At 45.2% G+C, this 19,402-nt stretch overlaps 1 protein-coding gene across 2 annotated transcripts; it reads left to right on the top strand.

Moving 5' to 3' along the window:
* Nucleotides 1-2,142: 2,142 nt before the first annotated feature.
* On the top strand, nucleotides 2,143-17,245 carry DEPTOR (DEP domain containing MTOR interacting protein). Of its 2 annotated transcripts, XM_073562400.1 has the most exons (9): nucleotides 2,144-2,375; nucleotides 4,109-4,287; nucleotides 12,908-13,031; nucleotides 14,026-14,204; nucleotides 15,067-15,255; nucleotides 15,482-15,589; nucleotides 15,717-15,787; nucleotides 16,779-16,883; nucleotides 16,956-17,245. In XM_073562400.1, exons 1-9 carry the CDS (start codon nucleotides 2,206-2,208, stop codon nucleotides 17,115-17,117), a joined length of 1,287 nt encoding a protein of 428 aa, XP_073418501.1. In that variant the 5' UTR covers nucleotides 2,144-2,205; the 3' UTR covers nucleotides 17,118-17,245. The 2 variants fall into 2 exon arrangements, with proteins under 2 accessions (XP_073418502.1, XP_073418501.1); XM_073562401.1 differs by lacking the exon at nucleotides 15,482-15,589 and having other exon boundaries at nucleotides 2,143-2,375.
* Nucleotides 17,246-19,402: the final 2,157 nt, after the last annotated feature.

Genomic DNA, 19,402 nt, shown 5'->3' with positions numbered 1-19,402 from the left:
GGGACCTGGTGTCAGTGTGAATGACCCCCCCACTGCATTGAATTTTCAACCATTTGCCCATACAGTTGAAAATAATGATGGGAGAAGCCGTCTGCTGACACTCCCTCTACTATCATTCCCCCTCTGCGTCTGAGCTCTGTGAGAGCAATGGTCCAGTGAGTAAGACCCCCGAACATCATCACAAACAAAGTCAAGAAGCCAAGAAGGGTGAATTTCACAAATCCAGCTTCCAATCTATGCTCTGCAAAGGAAAATGCCATCTGTAATCTGCTCTTTATCTGTTTTGGGACGTATTTTCTGATCGATTTCTATGCCCGGAGTTGCTGCGATGTGCTCCACTATGGCATGTGGCATTGGGGAGGCATTTTCTGCTGTAATTTCGCTGCAGCTAGAAGACATTTCATGCATTTGTGTGCCACATGGGAAATGCTTTCCAGTTTTGCACTTTCATTTTTTTTTTCACCCCTTCTTCTCAGTGCCGTAAGGTTTTTTTCTGTCCCCATAGCCATATGAGGGCTTATTTTTTGGGAACAAGTCGTACTTTTGAACAGCACCATTCTCTTTACCATATCTCTTACTAGAAAACGGGAAAAGAATTCCATGTGGGGAGAAATTGTGATAAGGCAATTCTGACATTGTTTTTTGGGAATTGTTTTTACAGGGCATGTTGCACTGTAATAATGATAGCAATACCAATCATGTCAAGTTTTTTTATTATTATTTTAGTATGGAAAAAAAATCTGAAGTTTGAAAGGAAAAAAATTTAGGAGTTGTGTTGCCATTTTTTGACATTCGTAACATTTTAATTTTTCGGCCAGTGGAGATGTGTCACAGCTTTTTTTTTTGCTGGGCAAGACGGCTGTTTTTTATATCATTTTAAGATAGATATGAAGTTTTGATCGCTTGCTACAGCATTTTTTGGGGTATTGTAGTGACCAAAAAAAAACTTAATTTTAACATTTTTTTTTCCATTTACAGTGTTTACTGTTTGGATTATTGTTATATTTTGATGGATCAGATTTTTCTGAATGCAGTAATATGACATATGTGTATTTTTCTATTATTTTTTAATATAATTTTCTTTTTCTTTATGTTTAATAGGTGAAAAGGAGGGTGATTTGAACTTTTTAAAACTTTTCACTGTACTTGTTAGTCCCCTTAGGGGACTTGAAGCTGCTGTATATAGCAAATATCACAGTCTCCTTTGAAGCCTGGCCACAGGATGGGTTTCAGGGGAGGTCCGGAATGACAAGTTTGGAAGTCTTTCTTTCATAGACCCGCTTCTGTCATAATAACCCATCGACGATCAGGGATCACATCAAAGCCGCGGATGCGTGCATGGAATGATGCATCCCCACGCAGGCGTGTGTTAAATGCCACTGTCAGAGATTGAACAAGTTATCAATCGCAGGCAGCGCTTTGCACCACCCGTGATTATTTGAGACAGATCCTGACATCACCTGTTTTCGACTTCAGCTGTACATGTGCGGAGAATTTCAAGAAAGGGTTCACTTCTAAGTAGTGGACAACCCCTTTAACTTGTTAAAATATCCTCTTTGCCGCTACTAAATTCTGCATCAGGCTCGGAGGGTGTGTGCACACGCTGCGGATTCTGACGCGGATCCGCAGCGGATTTGGCCCTGCGCATCCTCAGCAGTTTCTGCTGCGGTGTACAGTACCTTTATTTTCTATGCAAAATGAAAACCGCAGTGCAGACGCTGTGGAATTTTCCGTGTGGATTTTCTGCGGCTTCAAATCCGCAGAAAGAATTGACATGTCATTCTTTTCTGCAGATTCCGCTGCGGTTTGCTATCTCCTCCATTGTAGAGATGATAAACCACAGGGCAAACCCGCAGGCTAATTCGCAGATAAACCGCAGGTCTTCTGACCTGCGGATTTTACTAAATCCACGCGGAAAAATCCACAGAGCATTCCTCAGCGTGTGCACACACCCTGAAGATCCTTGTATAAAATCTGCAACGTTTCCAGGACATGTGAACGTAGACATACAGTTAGCTCTCCGGCTACCATCAGAGGACACCTGGGTGATCGAGATAGGGCGGCGGTGGATTGGATGGATGATCTGTTCAGGATGGGGTGGGGGAGGGGTGATACAATATAAATTGCCAACTGAACTGAGTGATGGGATAGTTGGCTTGAGGCTCTGGATTGCAGGAGGAGAAAGATTGGGAAACAGCAGCTGAGATGGCTGAGCCCGATCAGAAACTGAGTACCATGGTGGCTGAAATACCTGTACCTAAGCCTAGAGGGTCTCCTACTGGAGACAAGATGGAGATTCTGAGCAGCAGTTTTCAGGAAAGAGCAGAAACCTACCAGAGAGAGACAGAGATTATCCTGGCTGGGGAACAGCTGAGGTAAACTGATGGAGACTTGGGGCACAAGCTGTGGCCTGTAATGCTATGTGTGGCCCCCCACTAGATGGAAAGCAAATGCTTGTCTGCCTAAGTATATGGGTATGTGCACACATAGTGTTTTTTTTTTTTTTTTTTTTTTGTCTCTGAGGATTTTGTAGAGAAAACCGCAGAAAATCCGCAGGACAAAGTGCTGCAGTTTTTCTGCGGTTTTACACCTCATAATGGATGAGGTGTAAAACTGCAGCATTTCTGCACCAAACAATTGACATGCTGCGTTTTGAAAACCACAGCAAAAATGCGCGGAAAAACGCAGCATGTGCACAGCCTTTTTTTTATTTCCATAGGAAATAAAGGTACTGTACAGAGCCAAAAACGCTGCGGAAACGCAGCAGAAACCGCAAAGTGTGCACATACCCTTAGTGTGCAGCCACATATAGAAGAGTAGTGGCTGGTAGCTGAGAGGCAGGTCTGATGCTGCATGAATAGTGTAAAACCCAGGTCTTGGAAAATGGTGCTGCAAGGGAACTTCCCCCCCCCCCCCCCCCCCCCTTTTTTTTTTTTTTTTTTTTTTTTTTTTTTTTTTTTTTTTCTCAAACTTTCCATGTGGAACCCCCCCCCCCCGCCTAGGGTCTTGGCTGCATTAAATGCTACTCTGTGGGGAATATCTGTACTAAAACTGTGTCCTCGCGAGAGAAATCTGACATGTTGCAGATTTGAAACCTGCACCGCAGATCGGCTTATACCGCAACAAAATAAGGACATGACCTGTATAAATCCCATCTGCTCTGCTGGAACTGTAAGATGCTGTCTGATGCAGCTTCAAAAGCTGATGGTGTGCACAGAGCCTTAGGTTAAGTGCACACGTTGCAGAAAATTTCTGCTCAAAAACCTGAATCCCTTCCCAGAAACCGCACCTATTTTTCCATGGAGTTTTTTTATGCGTTTTTTTCCACAGCGGTTTCAAACCGCATGGAAGAAGCCAAAACTGCAGAAAAATCTGCAAAATTAATTAGCATGCTGCGGTGCAGTTTTCACGGTAAAAAACGCATCAATGTGCAAAATGCTTGGAAATGACGGGTAAGCTTATTTTTAGCGGTTTTATAGTGAAAACCACGGTAAAAACCGCTAAACGCTGTGTGTGAACACAGCCTTAAAGTGCTGATCAGTGGAGGGAAGAGTCCTGTAAGGAGAATTTGCTGATCAGACACTTGTGGCACAGCTGTGCCTTAAAGGTGACTGGTAACTAATTGTGTTGTCTAATTGGATCCAGAATAACAATATGGCTTGGAACATAAGTTTGTGCACCTCTGTAAACTATTGGCAAGAGGAGTTTGATATAAATAGGTGAAATAATTAATTTGACATTCTTTCATGCCGTTAGAGGGTTTTCAACTGCAAAAAGTAGTCAGACTGCCAAACTATATCCCTGCAGCGCACATGCTATGACCATTCCCTATGTGCTGTGTGGTAAGTTGCAGACTAGTCCCATCTGGTTTTTTTTTTTTTTTTTTTTTTTTTTTTTTTTTTTTTTTTTTTTCCCAACCTAATTTATGACCCTTCATTCAAGAGAGGGTGATACAACGTTTCTCAGTATTCAATAGGAAGATTGAAACCTCTTTATGCACGGGCTGTCTTGCAAATGACCTACTTGTTGCCAAACGTGATGCCTCTTCCATTTTTATCTTTTTTTTTTTTTTTTTTTTTTTTTTTTTTTTTTTTTTTTCCCCCTGCAGGCAGCGATTACACAATGCTAGGATGATAAAGGAAAGGCAACGACTATCATTCACCTATGGTAACTGCTTTGTGGCCAATGACCTGATTAGTTGGCTAATAAAGCACAAGGAGGCTACAGATCGAGAAACTGCAATCAAAATCATGCAAGTGTTCATGGATTCCAATGTAGTTCATCATGGTGAGATCTAGTGACTGAGATGCCTCTTGTAATACTACTAACCCTTTCCCTAATGATGCATGTACGGCTCCTGAGCCTGAATCAAAAGCAGAGACATGAAATTACATCATATCTCGTTATCTTGTTAAACTTTTTAAAAATGAAGCATTCATTTTTTTTTTTTTATTTTTTTTTTAAAAACTTTGTAGTAATTTCATTTGAAATCCTCTCTCCTCCCTCCCCCCCCACCCCACCCCACTCCTGGGCACTTGCAAAAGGATAACGAAGGCTTAAGGTAAGATTCAGAGTGGAGACCTTTTGTTGATGACTGCAAAGTGATTGGAACGTGGACTGTCAGGATAGCTGGCCGTGCCAATTCTGGAGTTGGGTACATGGACTGTATCACATGATGGGATTAGATAAGGGTATGTGCACACGTTGCAGATTTGGCCCTGCGGATCCGCAGTAGTTCCACAGACACTGTACAGTACAATGTTAGCCAATGGGATTTCAAATCCGCTGTGCACATGCTGCGGATCTTTCCACAGTTTTAAATCTGCAGCATGTCAATTCTTTCTGTGGATTCTGCAGCGGTTTTGACACCTGTTCCATTGTCCAGGTGTCAATCCACAGGGAAAAACTGCTGGCAAATCCGCAGGTCACTTTACCTGTGAATCCGCAGCGTGTGCACTCACCCTAAGAGGGCAGTTCTGTTAATCCCAGCCTACCACGCTGTCTCTGCCATTTGCAGTGCTTTCTCCAATCAGAAGTGCTGCGGCAGGGACTTCTGTTGTGAGAACAGTGCGGTAGCCTGACAATAGTGCAATATTGGGCTGCCAGTACTGTCCTATTCCTGGATCTCTGCTTGGTGTCCGCTACACCTCCTGTCACCGCTTGTTCTGAGCAGTGACGGGGGAATTGTAGCATGCTGCAAAAATGGCTCCTTGCTCACCACAAGTGTGACCTGGTGAGTCCAGTTCTCAGCTGAAGTGGTAGACCTCTGCACTCGGTAAGATGCGTGGCAATAGATGTGCCATTTACTTGCAGCTTAATCAGTCTGGCAAAATGGCTAACAACTTGATCAAATATGGCCCTTTATCAAATAATTGTTGAAGACAATTATACAAACATTATCAATCTTGAAATTGCATAAATGCAGTTAATGTACAAAATAAGAATAAACAGATCAGAAGGTGAACAGCACAGACAACTGAAAGTTTGATCTTTGAAGTGTGGTGGGATTAAATATCTATACAGTATCCAATTATGTTAATCATAACTGTGGACCAGAATGGCAAAGGAGATGTAAAAAACAGTGTAGTGACTGCTAGGGGATCAATATGTGATTGGCTTTTACGACTGAAGTACTGTGGTGAGTGTTCTAGAGGGACTAAGGTCAATAAGATTATTTAAACCAACCTGTGAGCACAAGTGCTCATTACTCAAGCTTTCCTAGGGTGCTCAGGTATACATCAAATATTGCAGGTGACCTGTTTAAGTCCCTGGGCCCATGTGTTTTATGGCTGTCAGACAACTGAGAAACACGCAGCCGCAGGGATTCTAACATGTCACTCCAGCATCTGTGATACTTGGTGTGTACCTGACTACCATAGACAAACATGAGTAAAGAGCACTTGTGCTCATTACTACTGTAGACTCTAGTAAGATGTGGAAAGCAGTGTGGCTGAGACTCATCTGCATGGGGGGGGGGGGGGGGGGGGAAGGGGCAGTATGAAGGTGCCATGTTATGACGGTTTAAGAACCGTGTGAATTGTCCAAAGTATATAGGCTTATTGGACTGTTATGGCCATTCATGCCTCTCCTGACCCCACTAATGTATTTTCAAGATGGATAATCTTGCTTTCTTGTACAATTGTCTTTACAGCAATTTTCTGTATTGGGCTGAAACTTCACTAGCTGTTTTCTCCAGACTGGTTAAATTGTAAAACTCCACATCTATTGCCATGCATCCTACAGTGTGCTTTACTATCATTAAGATTGGAACCCTGCTTGGACACCTCACTATTATCTGTGTGCCATGTGACTTTATGAATTTAAGTTTTTACTAATTGCTGGTATATTGCAATGCATTATACCTGTCATTAACTGACAGAAGCCTTACACCATGCTCTGGGCATAGTCTAGGCAGGCATCTGTAGCTGACAGATGATGAGGTTGTCTTGTGACCACCTGCATCACTGCAACCATCATTCCCCCATAATGTTGTCATAGGCGCACCAATTAGAAAGAGCTCGCCCGCCCCCCCCCCCCCCCCCTGCCTTTTAATGCTGGAATTGCTATTGAACATGGCACTTGGCGAGTTAAGCTGCCAAGGGCAGTGCAGGCACCACTGCTGGCTGAGACCTGGCTGTCACTACCATCTTTTAGTCAGATGTCACACTTGCGAGTCTCTCTCATCAATACTCGGCACGACCGGAGTGTGTGGCTGCATATATTTCTATGCAGCTGAACACTCTGGTCCTGAATGCTGGGTATTGATGCAAGAGTTTCCCACACTGCAGTTGCAAGTGACCCCAGCCTTAAGCAGTGATTGTGTGTGCACTGCTCCTGTGCCTGCAGGATTGCTGTGGCTGTCCAAGTGTAAGGGGGATGACCAGACCACAGATACCTACGTGTCATGTCTGGACCTGACAAGGCTGCATCCCCTGTTGCCTGGGGGAGGACATAGGAAGCCAGACCATCCTCTGAACCTGGAGAGGTGGGGAGATATAAAAGGTAAAGTGCGCAACAGCAGGGAGTTTTGGTGCCCATCCAGGGCAGTGCGCAGTCAGGTGAGCAGCATGCTCTGCTTCCCCTCCACACAGAACACCGATGCTGCAAGAGGCCACATTGGGGGAGTTTACCACCATCTGCAGAGGGACTGCAGCACTCAGGGGAGTGTGTTCAGCAGTCCAGGGAGAGAAGCGCTCCATCCTGGGAGCACCAACATCATGCAGGCCAGTGTCCGCCGTCTCCTGTTGCCAACAGTGGGGACCAGAAAGAGGGATGTGCAGTGTGTCCATTGACTACCAGAGAGCAAGGAACCAGATGCTCCATGTCTGAGTACAGCACACGTGCCACATGGGGGTGCGGGTATGGGGAACACTTGCACCCTGACTATGCCAGTTTATACTTGCTGGGCCACATTAGGCTCATTCAAGACTGTAGCCCGCACCCTTGTCAGCCACTGCAGCATATGGACTAGGGGCAGCAGAAGGTACCAGAGACGAACCACTGCCACCAAAAGATGAGCCCTTTGGAAAAGACACTGACTCGCCCCCAGAGGCCATGGGGCACTTGGTGCCGGGCCCGTTGATTCCAATGGGAGATGTCAGTGGCTGTGACTCGGTCCATGGCCTCAGGCGGTCAATGTAAAAGGGGTAGAGTGATGGAGATAAAGTTGTTGAGATGACTTGTGATGCCACCTGTGGTTTCTGGTCAGTTTGACCAGCGCTGCAGGGTTGCTTCTCTGGGACAGATGGTGTGGTGCAGCAATGATGTTTGCCACCTGCCCCCCCCCCCCCCCCTGGTGGAGCTGTATTCTCAGGGCAGAGTAGATGAGGTTGGCAAGTAGGGAGATGGTGTAAAGAAGTAGATGTAGCAGAGCTAGGTGTAAGGCACAAGAATAAGTGGAGGACACAAGGGCATGTAGTTCCAAGGCTCTACTCAGTCTGGTGCGCACAGGTGCCCGCTTCGGTGCTGTCCTCCAGGTCAGGGGCTCAGCCAACTCCCAAGCAAGGTACACCTTTCCAGCACTCCTCAAACATGTGCCTTCTCTGAACGTCTCCACACTAACGCCTAGTCTGAAGTACTTGTAGTTGCGTATTAAACTCAAGTTCCTCCTTCTTGATGTTACTTAGAACTCTACTTGTACAGCAGACAGCTGTAGCCTGCTTCGGGGACTCCTTGCTATCATGTCCCGGCTCACCCACGCTGCTGTTGTGCCCCCAAGTCTTAGATGGGAATAAAGTGGTGACGACTTCTATGCCTCGGTTTCTGCTGCAGGAACATCTGTATCCATACAACCTCAGGGACTGGACCCCAGCCATGTGTTTCAAACTTGAGGAAGGGCTCTGCTCTGACCCTAGTCCTTCTCTTCTCCTTGCGTTCTGCACTAATCTTTCTTCCTTCTGAAGAATCAGGCTTTCTATGCTCTTTCCTGTGCTAGCAGCTCCAGGTCACAGGAGTCTGCTGCAGCACTTCCTTCACTCCATCCCTCTCAGGGGATCTCCCCTCACAGACTGACGGTTTCCTAATATTCTCCCGCTCTCTTGTGCAGTCTAAGCTCCAGGAAATACAGCACTCTGTGGAATAAAGATCCACAGTTTCTCACAATATAGATTGATAAATCAGCAAATAGAGAAATAATGAAACATAACTTTTAATAGTGTATATAAAAAAAGCTACCAAAAGAAAGTGAAGTTAAAAAAAACACAATCATTTGCCACAGTGTCTGTATATATTTCCACACCAGCACCTAGAGTATATACATGTGACTTATTCTATGTCCAAAAGTAGAATAAGTCACGTGTGTGTATATACTCTGGGTAATCTGGTGTGGAAATATATACAGACACTGTTAGTCTGTGGCAAATGATTCAGTGTTAACTTCACTTTATCTTTTGGTAGCTTCTTTATATACACTATTAAAAGTTGTTTTACTTCTCTATTTGCTGATTTATCAGTCTAAGCTCCACTCACCTCCCAGCACTCCATGTTCCAAGCAGGGAGCCACAAAGGTTGCTCTGCTACACTACTGGTGTGCATGTGGGATGTGAGTGGAGTGTGGTCAGGTGTCCACACCTTAACTGGATACTGGGGTACCACACCTCAGGAGGAGGTGCAGTACCTCTGTGGCGACTGAACCCTCTGGGGTGCCACAACACTACGCCAGCCATTGCCGGTGCTATTATCTTTGTCGAGGGACTTCTGACTTGCTAGCTGTATTCACTGGAACTGCTGTTACCTGAACCTTTATTCTTTAACTCAGAATACCCTCTGCAAATTTGTACTGTTTAATCCCCCATCTAACTGAACCTCCCCTGCATGGAATACTCCCAGTTAACAGTCTTTAATAACCCTTGCTCTGCATCCCGCACCCTGCTTACACAAGTAAAATGGGTACTTTCAGGAACCCTAAGGTTTTTCACAAGTGCTTCTTCATGCCTTCCATATGTGGTGGTTTATGATTTTGCTGCCTTTAAACTGTGTCTACAACATGGACATTGCATGAACAATTGTTGGCTCTTGACTTGTACTGTGTACAAGAATAGATCTGCTATAATACCTGCAAGAATATATCTACTATATTCATGTATGTAAGGCTTGTGCTGAGGCTAGATTATGCCCTGCACTAATTCACATACTGCTTTAATAAAGCAGTAAAATCCTACCAAAAAAGTGTGCAATAAAGATGAATATATAATATCGTAAATTATTTTGAGATGATGATCAAAAAATCTATATAATATAATACAGCTGATATAAGGAGCACATGTAGTAATGTAGCACAAACCCAAAATGAATATAATATAAATATACCATGCTAACAAATGTAGCTTATACTCAAACATATATTGGTACCAAAAACACAATATAAATGAAATAATAAATATTAAAGTGCCAAAATATTGCATAAAGAAATCATTCAAAATCTTTTGGTGCTAAAATAGCATATTTTACACTATGTGACCTAGTAAAATACTGGGTCGCCCTCCCAGGGCTGTGGGGTACTCGGTACCAGGCCCGATGAGCTTCAATGGGAGATGTCACGGCAGCTGGGACCTGGTCCGTGGCCCTGGGCGCCCATTGTAAAAGGGAAATGTTCAGTGTGATTTGTGACGCCACCTGTGGTGTTCGGCAATAGAGATGTAAGCCGACACTGCAGACAGATTCTCTGGGACAGATGGTGTGGTGCAGCAGAGATGTTATAGCCCTCCACAGGCAGGGCTGTAGTCCCAGGGCAGTGTAGGTGCAGATAGGGAGGAGACATAGATGGTGCGGTGTCAGGCACAGCGATGTAGCAGTGCTGAGAAGTGACACATAGATGGTGTAGTGTCAGGCGCAAGGGATGTAGCAGTGCTGGGCAGGTTGGCGCAGGAATAAGTAGAGGACACCAGGGCATGTAGTTCCAAAGCTTTACTCAGTCTGTTGCAGGTACAGGTGCCCACATCTGTGCTGTGTCCTCTGGGTCAGGAGCTCAGCCAACTTCCAGGCAAGATGAAGTACTCCTTTCCAACACTCCGCCAACATATGTGCCTTTTCTGAACGTCTCCTCTTATAGTGCCTTTGAATGAAGTACTGAGTTACACTGGAGTTCCTCCTGTCAGATGTTCCTATGAACTCTACTTGTACGGCAGACAGCTGTAGCCTGCTTCGGGGACTCCTTGCTACTAAGTCCTGGCTCGCTAATATGTTGCTGTTGTGCCCCCAAGTCTTGAGTGGGAATAAAGTGGTCACTACTTCTATTCCTCTGGTGTCTGCTGCAGGACCATTAGTCGGGGACCGGACCCGGCCTAGCGCTTAGAACTTGAAAAGGGTTCTCCTCTAACCCTGGTCCTTGTTCTCTTATTGAGTCTCCCTCCCAGGGCTGTGGGGTACTCGGTACTGGGCCAGAATCAGTGGGATGTGTCACAGCAGCGGTGACCTGGACCGTGGCCCTGGGCGCCCAAGTAATAGGAAGATGTTAATGGTGGAATGTTAAATGAATAGTTCATGACGCCACCTGTGGTGTTCGGCAAGGGAGGTGTTAAGCCGATGCTGCAGACAGATCCTCTGGGACAGATGGTGTGGTGCAGCAAGGATGGAATAGCCCTCCACAGGCAGGGCTGTTGTCCCAGGGCAGAGTAGATATGGAGACACTTAGATGGTGTAGTGTCTGGCACAGTTGATGTAGCAGTGCCAGGCGAATGGACGCAGGAAGGAATGGAGGACACCAGGGCATGTAGTGCCCGCTTCTGTGCCATGTCCTCCGGGTCAGGGACTTGGTCAACCTCCAGGCAAGATGGAATGCTCCCTTCCACACTCTGCCAACTTATGTGCCTTTCCTGAACGTCTCCTCTATAGCGCCTTTAAGTGTGAAGATCTCCTAGTACTGTTACACTGGAGTTCCTCCTGACAGATGTTCCCAAGAACTCTACTTGCACAGCAGACAGCTGTAGCCTGCTTCGGGGACTCTCTACTCAAGTCCTGGCTCTCTATCTGTGTTGCTGTTGTGCCCTTAAGTCTTAGATGGGAGTAGTGCATTTACAGCCCACTACTCCACTGGTGTCTGCTGCAGAACCATTAGTGTCCATACAACCTCGGGGACCGGGCCCCAGCCTTGCGCTTAGAACTTCTAGGCAGGGTTCTTCCTCTAACCCACATCCTGTGTTCCCTTTTACTCCTATGTTCTGTACTTGTCTTTTCCCTTCTATGGAAGCTCAGGCTTCAGTTCAATGTCCTTCTTCTTTCCTGTGCCAGCTGGCTCAAATCACTGAGGCAGCTGCAGCACTCCTTCCTCCATCCCTCTTCCAGGGATTCTCCCTCCCCCCCCCCCCCCCCCCACACTCCTGAGTGACTTCCTCTCAACTGAACCTCAATCCTGGAACTGTCCCACTCTTATGTTCTCAACTCCACCCACCTCCCAGCACGTCTAGTGTTCTAAGCGGGGAACCACCAAAAGTGCTCTGCTTCTCTCTAAGCAAGGAGCCGCAATGTGGTTTTGCTGAACTACTCTATTGTGTTGGAGCGTGGCCAGGAGCCCCCAACTTACCTGGATGGTGGGGCACCACACCTTAGGAGAAGGTGCAGTACCTCTATGGTGACAGCCTCAGGGGCGCCACATTATTCTCATGTTCCGTGCTAATCCTTCTTCCCAATGGAGAATCAAGCTTCCTTTCTGTCTCTTTCCTGTGCTAGCAGACCCAGATCACTGTGGCCTTCTGCAGCACTTCTTCCATCCCTCTCCCAGGGATCTTCTGTCTCATACTCTGTCCTTCTACATCCATCCTCACTCACTGACTGAAGGACTGACTCAACTCTTCCCACTCTTTTGTGTCAACTAAACTCCACCCATCTCCCAGCACGTTTTTGGAGCCACCAAGGGGTGCTATGCTACACTCCAAGCAGGGAGCCGCCGAAGGTGCTTTGCTACACTACTTTGTGGGGTGCAGGTATTGGAGTGTGGTTGGGTGTCTCCACCTTACCTGGATGGTGGTGTTCCACACCTCAGGAGGAGGTGCAGTACCTCTGTGGCGACTGAACCCTCAGGGGTGCCACAACACAATCACTATGAATAATTAGTGCAATGAGCCTCAAAATTGCTGTGCTAAAGCAAAAAAAGTGCACTAGTACTGGAGACTAAGGGTATGTGCACACTTTTATTTCATGTGAAAAAAAAAAAAAAAAGGTACTGTACAACGCAGCAAAATCTGCTGCGGACCCACAGAGCCAAAACCGCTGCAGATCTGCAGCGTGTGCACATACCCTAATGAGTTAATCTCAATAAAATGGGCTTATAATGCTGCGGTACTTTGTATCATTGCTTTTGATAAGTATGAAGTGCAAGAAGAACAAATCATCACATAGAAAGCAGGTAGGTATGAGAAGTCGTAAAACATTGTCTTTATTCTTACAAATGCATTTTCTTCCCTCCAAACAGCATGTGATGAGTATAAAGAGTTTAAGGATGAACCACTTTATTATCGGTTTCGCACTGATGACGGCACCTTAGACTTCACTGAGCAGATCAGTATAGTATTTCGAAGTCAGAAGCTCTTTGAGATGTAAGTGGTTGTTTTTTTTTTTTTTTTTTTTCCTTGTCTTTCATTTATGGTAGCTCTACAGGATACAGCAAAAATATACTGTATGGTAGATGAGATACAGATACTGTTCTGCCCTCTTAATAGGGCAAAGAATGTTATGTGCTGGGTTAATTATAACACCATCTAGTGGTGGCTGGACTTATAGCAATGTCTTCAATAGCATTATAAACCCTGTGACTTTAACAGAAGCAATGTATTCTGGGATGAAGGAAGGCCATAGGATGCACATGTGTTGTCCTCCTGTGTAACCTTTGTTTTTCCTGCAACTTCTCTACTTGAGTCACTACCCGGCTAAAGCATATCTGGTAAGATTAATCTTGCAATGCAGTGATTCAGAGGTGTTTACTGTCTAGCAGACAAGAGATGTCACTAACTCTTTAGTTTCCAGTTCTCAGTAAAAGTAATCATAAACTAATGTATTCCTATGTAATGTTTGCATCTCAATGTACACTTCTGTGATTGTGTTAGCTGTGATCATCTGCCCAATACTTATGCATGATATTTGTATTCCTTGTAGTTTTACTGTGCATGTTCTATACTCTTATCAAACAAGTTGGACTACAGAGAACAGCCTGCTTATTTTGGAAGACAGAGCTGTGGTTTATACTATATGCTGGATTGCACATCATGTCAGTGTGCCTGAAGGCATAATAGATACAACTAATGGGCCCTGATGTGCCACTGGAGAGGTGGCTGGCCTTCCCACTCTTTTTGTATATGAATACCAATTCACTCAACTTCTCCATGTAAATCATGAATCCTCCACCTTCCATACACTTGTAGCATATGTCTAGGCCTAGAAGCTGGGCTGTGGAATTACAGCAGGGTCTGGTACAGCTGTAATTCCACCCACCATATGTTGACAGATGTTAATCTCTAAAGGAGTTATTGTGCTAAATGTTCAGTGGTCATAAAAACATAAATTACTGTAAGCATCTTCCCCCTCTATTGGCAGGATGATGAAGGAAGAAGACTGTATTCTTCAAGTCCGTGAAGAAGACTCTGCACAGTATAAAAGGGCTTTCATCGGCTCACAGGTCTTGGATTGGCTGGTAGATCACTGTGAAGTTACCTCTAGAGATGACGGTGAAAAACTATGCAAAACGATGCTACAGTATGGGATCATCCAGCACGGTATTTTTTTTTTCATTACCCCCCACCACCCCCTCAGACGGTCTAGGTGTACTGCATCTGTCCACTAGGCAGATGAGCTTAAGAAGCCAGTCACATCTACAACTAGCTATCTCGAGCTGTGCTTCTATTACATTAGAACTGTTGCTGTTCTCCACTAGAGCTTTGAAGTGGGCAATAAGGCTGCTGCATGGAAACTTCGGCTAGGGCACTCCAGAACTTTTCATGTAAACACTATTGCAATGTAATACAGAATTGGTGTCATGACTGAGATACTCATAACAACTTTCAGCCTTTTTGTTGGCTTATTGGTTCCTAAAGACCAGCTTAAAGCTGGATAAGAAAATTCATAGTTGCCATATAACTGCATCAGAAGCACTGCCAGGCTTTCCTAGACCACCTGAAAGGCAAATGTTGGGTTTTGTCCCCTACTACAAAATTGGCTTCTAATTTTGGTTAATGTCACTCTAAGGCCTGTTTCACACTTCCGTTTTTGTGTCCGCCAAACGGATCCGTTTCCGTTTTTTTGACGGAAACGGATCCGTTTTTTTGACGGATCCGCGGTAACTGTAATGGAAGTCTATGGGACCAAAAAACCGGATCCTGCTAAAAATGGCGGATCCGTTTTTTTATGGAAAACAACAGATTTTGACGGATTTGAAAAAACGGAAGTGTGAAACAGGCCTAAAGCAGTGTGGTAAGTATCTGGGTGCTCACGGATGGTTGGCCATTGCCACTAGAGTTCCCTTGGAGCAGATGTAAGTGATTGCAAGGTAGAACTTAAAACCACAGGAGGAAACCCCCCCCCCCCCCCCCCAGGGAGTGACATGAAGTGTAATGATGGTGACCTCTAATCTCTCTGCAGTATCTGGGCAATATCAATTCTCCGACTCAGATATGCTGTACCGGTTTGCAATAAATGTCCGACGCAGAAGAAAACTAATTGAGGTCCTTGATGAGCATACCTCATCCGAGCCCCGACCAGATTCTCCAGACAGTCCGTTCTGCCTGCGCAAGCTAGGCTCTGAGCTTCCCCGTATTGGCTTTGTGTGTGGTAAGAGAATTCAGAAAATGGTCTTCATAAAGGGAGAAGTCCATGCAAAATGGACTCTTGGTTGGGAATGAGAAAGCAAAGGATGACACAGGGCTTCACTGTGGTTCTCACAAATGTTGTCAGACCCTGCACTAGTAACTGGTCCCTGAGGCACCAGCATTATAAGTGACTCTTGGCTAATCGTTATAATAAGTGACTTGGGTTTTTTGTTTTTTTTCTTTTGGAGAAAATGATCCAGGGCCTCCACCTCCAGTCTTTAAAAGAAGCAGTTCTGAAGGTGCTGTTTCTTGCCCCAACCCATTAATCAACAAGCCGATAAAGCGAGTCACTCTAGGTACTTTGGCTGCTGCTCACGTTCTATAACTTGAATCTGGCAAATTTTTAATTTTTTTTTTTTTTTTTTCTGGCATAACTTATTGTGGCAATCGTTCCAAGGTTTCATTGCTTGTTTTGTATTCTAGTGCCCAAAAGACCTGTAACGGTAGAGGAACTGCAGATGCCAGGGAAAATGTACATCCAAAAAACACTTTTTGTGAGTATGGAGCTCTCCAAGCTTTAACAAACCTCTGGTAACAAGGCAACAAACTCTAAATGTCATTGGAGTAAAAAATGATCCTCAGACTATGCGGACTTTAGGTGCAGTCAGACTGGCATCAGCTCACGTGAGGATCGCATTGCAATCCTCAGACTGGCCATTGGCTCTCTAAAAATATGCTTGGGTAAGGAGAGCAGACGGCCAGTCCAAGGATTGCAATATGATACTCATGAGTAATACAGCCATCTGACCGCACTGTCAAACTACCAAAAAACTGGAATAAAACCTCACAGCTCTCTGTACAATTCTAGAATAGAAGAGTGACACCATCTGGGTCTTAACCTGTTACTACTTGATGTCAAATGCCAACAAGACATGTTGCGTGTCTTGGCATTAAATGGGCTACAGCAGCAAATTCAGTTTGCAATGTCAAATCCACAATCCATGGAAAGAACAGGAGTTAAATGGTTATGAAATTGGGAACTGAAACCAACTGGCCTGTTGACAGAAGGTGCTATTGCATTTGACAGCCAAGTCAAATGTTTGCCAGATCACTGATCTATTCAGACTGTAGTAGCACCAGTAATCTCACAACTGACCCAAGTAATTTAATCTTTATATTTATATAGCAGTAACATATTCCACAGCGCTTTACAGTATGCACACATTCACTGTCCCCGATAGGAATTTAGATTGTGAGGGGGGCCCCCCCCCCCCTGTGTGTCTCTGGAATGTGGGAGGAAACCCACGCAAACACAGGGAGAACATACAAACTCCTTGGTGGGACTTGAACCCAAGACTCCAGCGCTGCAGTGCTATCCACTGAGCCACCGTGCTGCCCGAGTATGTGCTATTTAAAAGGGCCATTGTTCCCTCAATACTACACATCGAAGGTCCTTTTTGAGAACTGGTTGAATGGCCTTCCACTTTAACTTTGCTTCTGCCACACATTAGTGAGTTGTCTTAACCCAATAATTCTTTCTTTCAGATCATGGGTGATGATGTAGGTTGGGGGTTTATGGCCCGAGGAACAGGCCCTTGTTATATTCAAACTATGGATGTTGGCGGCCCTGCTCATGTAGCCGGGATGAAGGTATAAAGTCAAGGGGTTGGTGATGGAAACTTCTTATTGATTGTCATTCTAAATGTCCTTCTCATTGTCTAGGCCTGCCAGTTTATCAAGTCAGTAAACGGGATCAACTGTCTCCATTTGGATTACAGCAGAATTTACAAGCTTGTTGATGCTGGTCCTCGGCTCCTCATCTTGGAAGTATTGGAGCCCGTGAATGGATCCAACTATCTTGTTGAGGCTATTCTCCCACCCTAACCATGTCTAGTAATATCTGTGTGGTGCACTGACAGTACTCAAGGTTATGGTTCCTTTAGTCATTGCTGTACTGTTTCTTGTCTCTGTCCAGATAATGGTAATAAATCAATGGTGGTAAATCAATGTTACTAGGTGTCATGTCTGGATTTAACTTAAAAAATGTCCTGTGGAAGACTGAATCAAAGGCGGTAATATAGGATGGAAACACTTTGCCTGGCAGCTCCAAGAAAAGACTTAACGGCAGAGTTGTAGGTAGGGTTTTGGCTCCAAAGGGGCTGAACTTTAGTGGGCCCCTCACCAGGTATTTTTGATGACAACTGAGTGTCACACCCTAATAATGGCTGTAGGAGAACCTCAGCAGATGACTGCGCTGTTGCTGAAAATGTCTCTACAATGACCAATATGGATATTACCATCATATGGTCAGTGTTTGATACCAGTCTGACAGAACATATAAGATTACAGCACAGTTATAGATGGTGCCATGGGCTAGGTTCAGATTTGCAGATGTCAGAGCTGAGGAGGGCTGCATAGTTCCTTCATGAAGCTCCACCCACTTCCACACCACCTCATTCAGCTCCGCCTGCGTACCTATCGTTAACATTTTGGTATACAGGATATGTGGATGCATCGTTTTGATGCTGCGGCGACCACAACATGTTGCGTTTGACTCGGGTCACTGCAGCGACAAAATGACAAATCCGCATGGCCTGTGTACCCAATGTTAAAGACAGTTATGTAGGTATGGCAGTGGGAAGAGCTTCACAGAGTAACTATGCAGCCCTTCCCATCTCTGACATCCGAAAATCTGAACCTAGCTTTACAGCTGATGTTCTTTTTGATGGCAGAAGTGTAGCTAGGGTTTTGTTTTTGTTTTTTTTTTGGGGGGGGGGGTAAACTTCTGAGTGGGCCCCTAACCAGGTAACCTTGATTACAACTTGATGACACACCCTAATAGTGGATGTAGGAGAACCTCAGCAGGTCACTGTGCTGTTCCTGAAAATCTCTATAGACCAATATTGCTATTACTGCCATATGGTCAGTGGTAGATACCAGTCCTACAGAACATATAAGTGATTACAGTACAGATAATGTCAGCAGTAAGACACTTTCTTATGGAATCGTTCACTTTTCCATCTGGCCCAGACCGACTGACAACTCTCCAGCCAGGACTCGGCTGCAGAGAATTCCAGCTCCATCACCATCTATCCCCAACCTGCTCAAACGCCTTCATCCTACTGATATGGCAGCAGTGGTTCAGCATTGGGGTATGTGTCCATATTACTGCACCTGCTGGGTGGTTCTCTGTGCCCTTTAAATTCTAAAGCAACCCTCTACAACAGTGTTCTCAACTCCAGGCCTCAAGACCCACCAACAGGTCAAGTTTTCAGGATTTCCTTAGTATTGCACAGGTGATTTCATCACCTGCTCTCAGGCATTAACAGCATCACCTGTGCAATACTAAAAAAATCCTGAAAACATGACCTGTTGGTGGGTCTTGAGGACTGAAGTTGAGAAACACTGATCTACAATATAGTGATGCCAGGTGCAAGTGCCCTAGAAAACTTTGCCCACACTTTGCCCCCTAGAAAGCAATACCCTGTGTGTCCCTTTGAGTCAGCTACTCAAGTTCCCCTCTAATAGTAAGTGCCCACTTTACATTTAATAATGCCCTGTGTCCCACCCATTTAGCACTTCTGACCACACTGACTGGTACTGAGGGCACAGTGGCTGGTACTGTTGGCACACTGGTACTGAGGAAAAGAGAAAATAGAAACAAAGAGGGGAAAGAAAGTGGACAGAAAAAAAGAACAGAGGGGAGAAAAAAGGGAAATAACAGAGAATGAAAAAGGAACAGTGTGAAGAAAGGAAGATTCAATAAAGATATTATACCAGTCCAGCTCACACTGTAGTGCCTCACGGTGCAGGACATATCATGATCTGCTCACATGGCCAGCATCACCGAGTCCAAGGCGATCCCGCTGTCGGAGGAGGACACGGTGATGGATCTGAAGCATTCCCGGAAGTGCCACCATGGTTCCGGACAATCTCCCAAAATTGCCTCCTTTCCAGTCAGCTTCTAGCACGTCACTCCCAGTGTAACGTCACGTGCGAATTTTAAGTGCTCCGCTGTGTACTCGTGTCAGTGGGAAAAGTAACCTCCTGGCCGGGGCAGACTCAAAATCAAGACTGTTCCACTTGATCTGGGACGGTTGGGAGGTATGAATGCTCCCCACTATACACCTTTTACACACATGGCTCCACACACCTCATACACGATTCTG

Source organism: Dendrobates tinctorius, unplaced genomic scaffold, assembly GCF_039654945.1.
Source record: "Dendrobates tinctorius isolate UK_male_01 unplaced genomic scaffold, ASM3965494v1 ptg000350l, whole genome shotgun sequence".
Classification (NCBI taxonomy): domain Eukaryota; kingdom Metazoa; phylum Chordata; class Amphibia; order Anura; family Dendrobatidae; genus Dendrobates; species Dendrobates tinctorius.
Note: the sequence above shows the minus strand (reverse complement) of the source record. Positions and strands in the feature narration are given on the sequence as shown.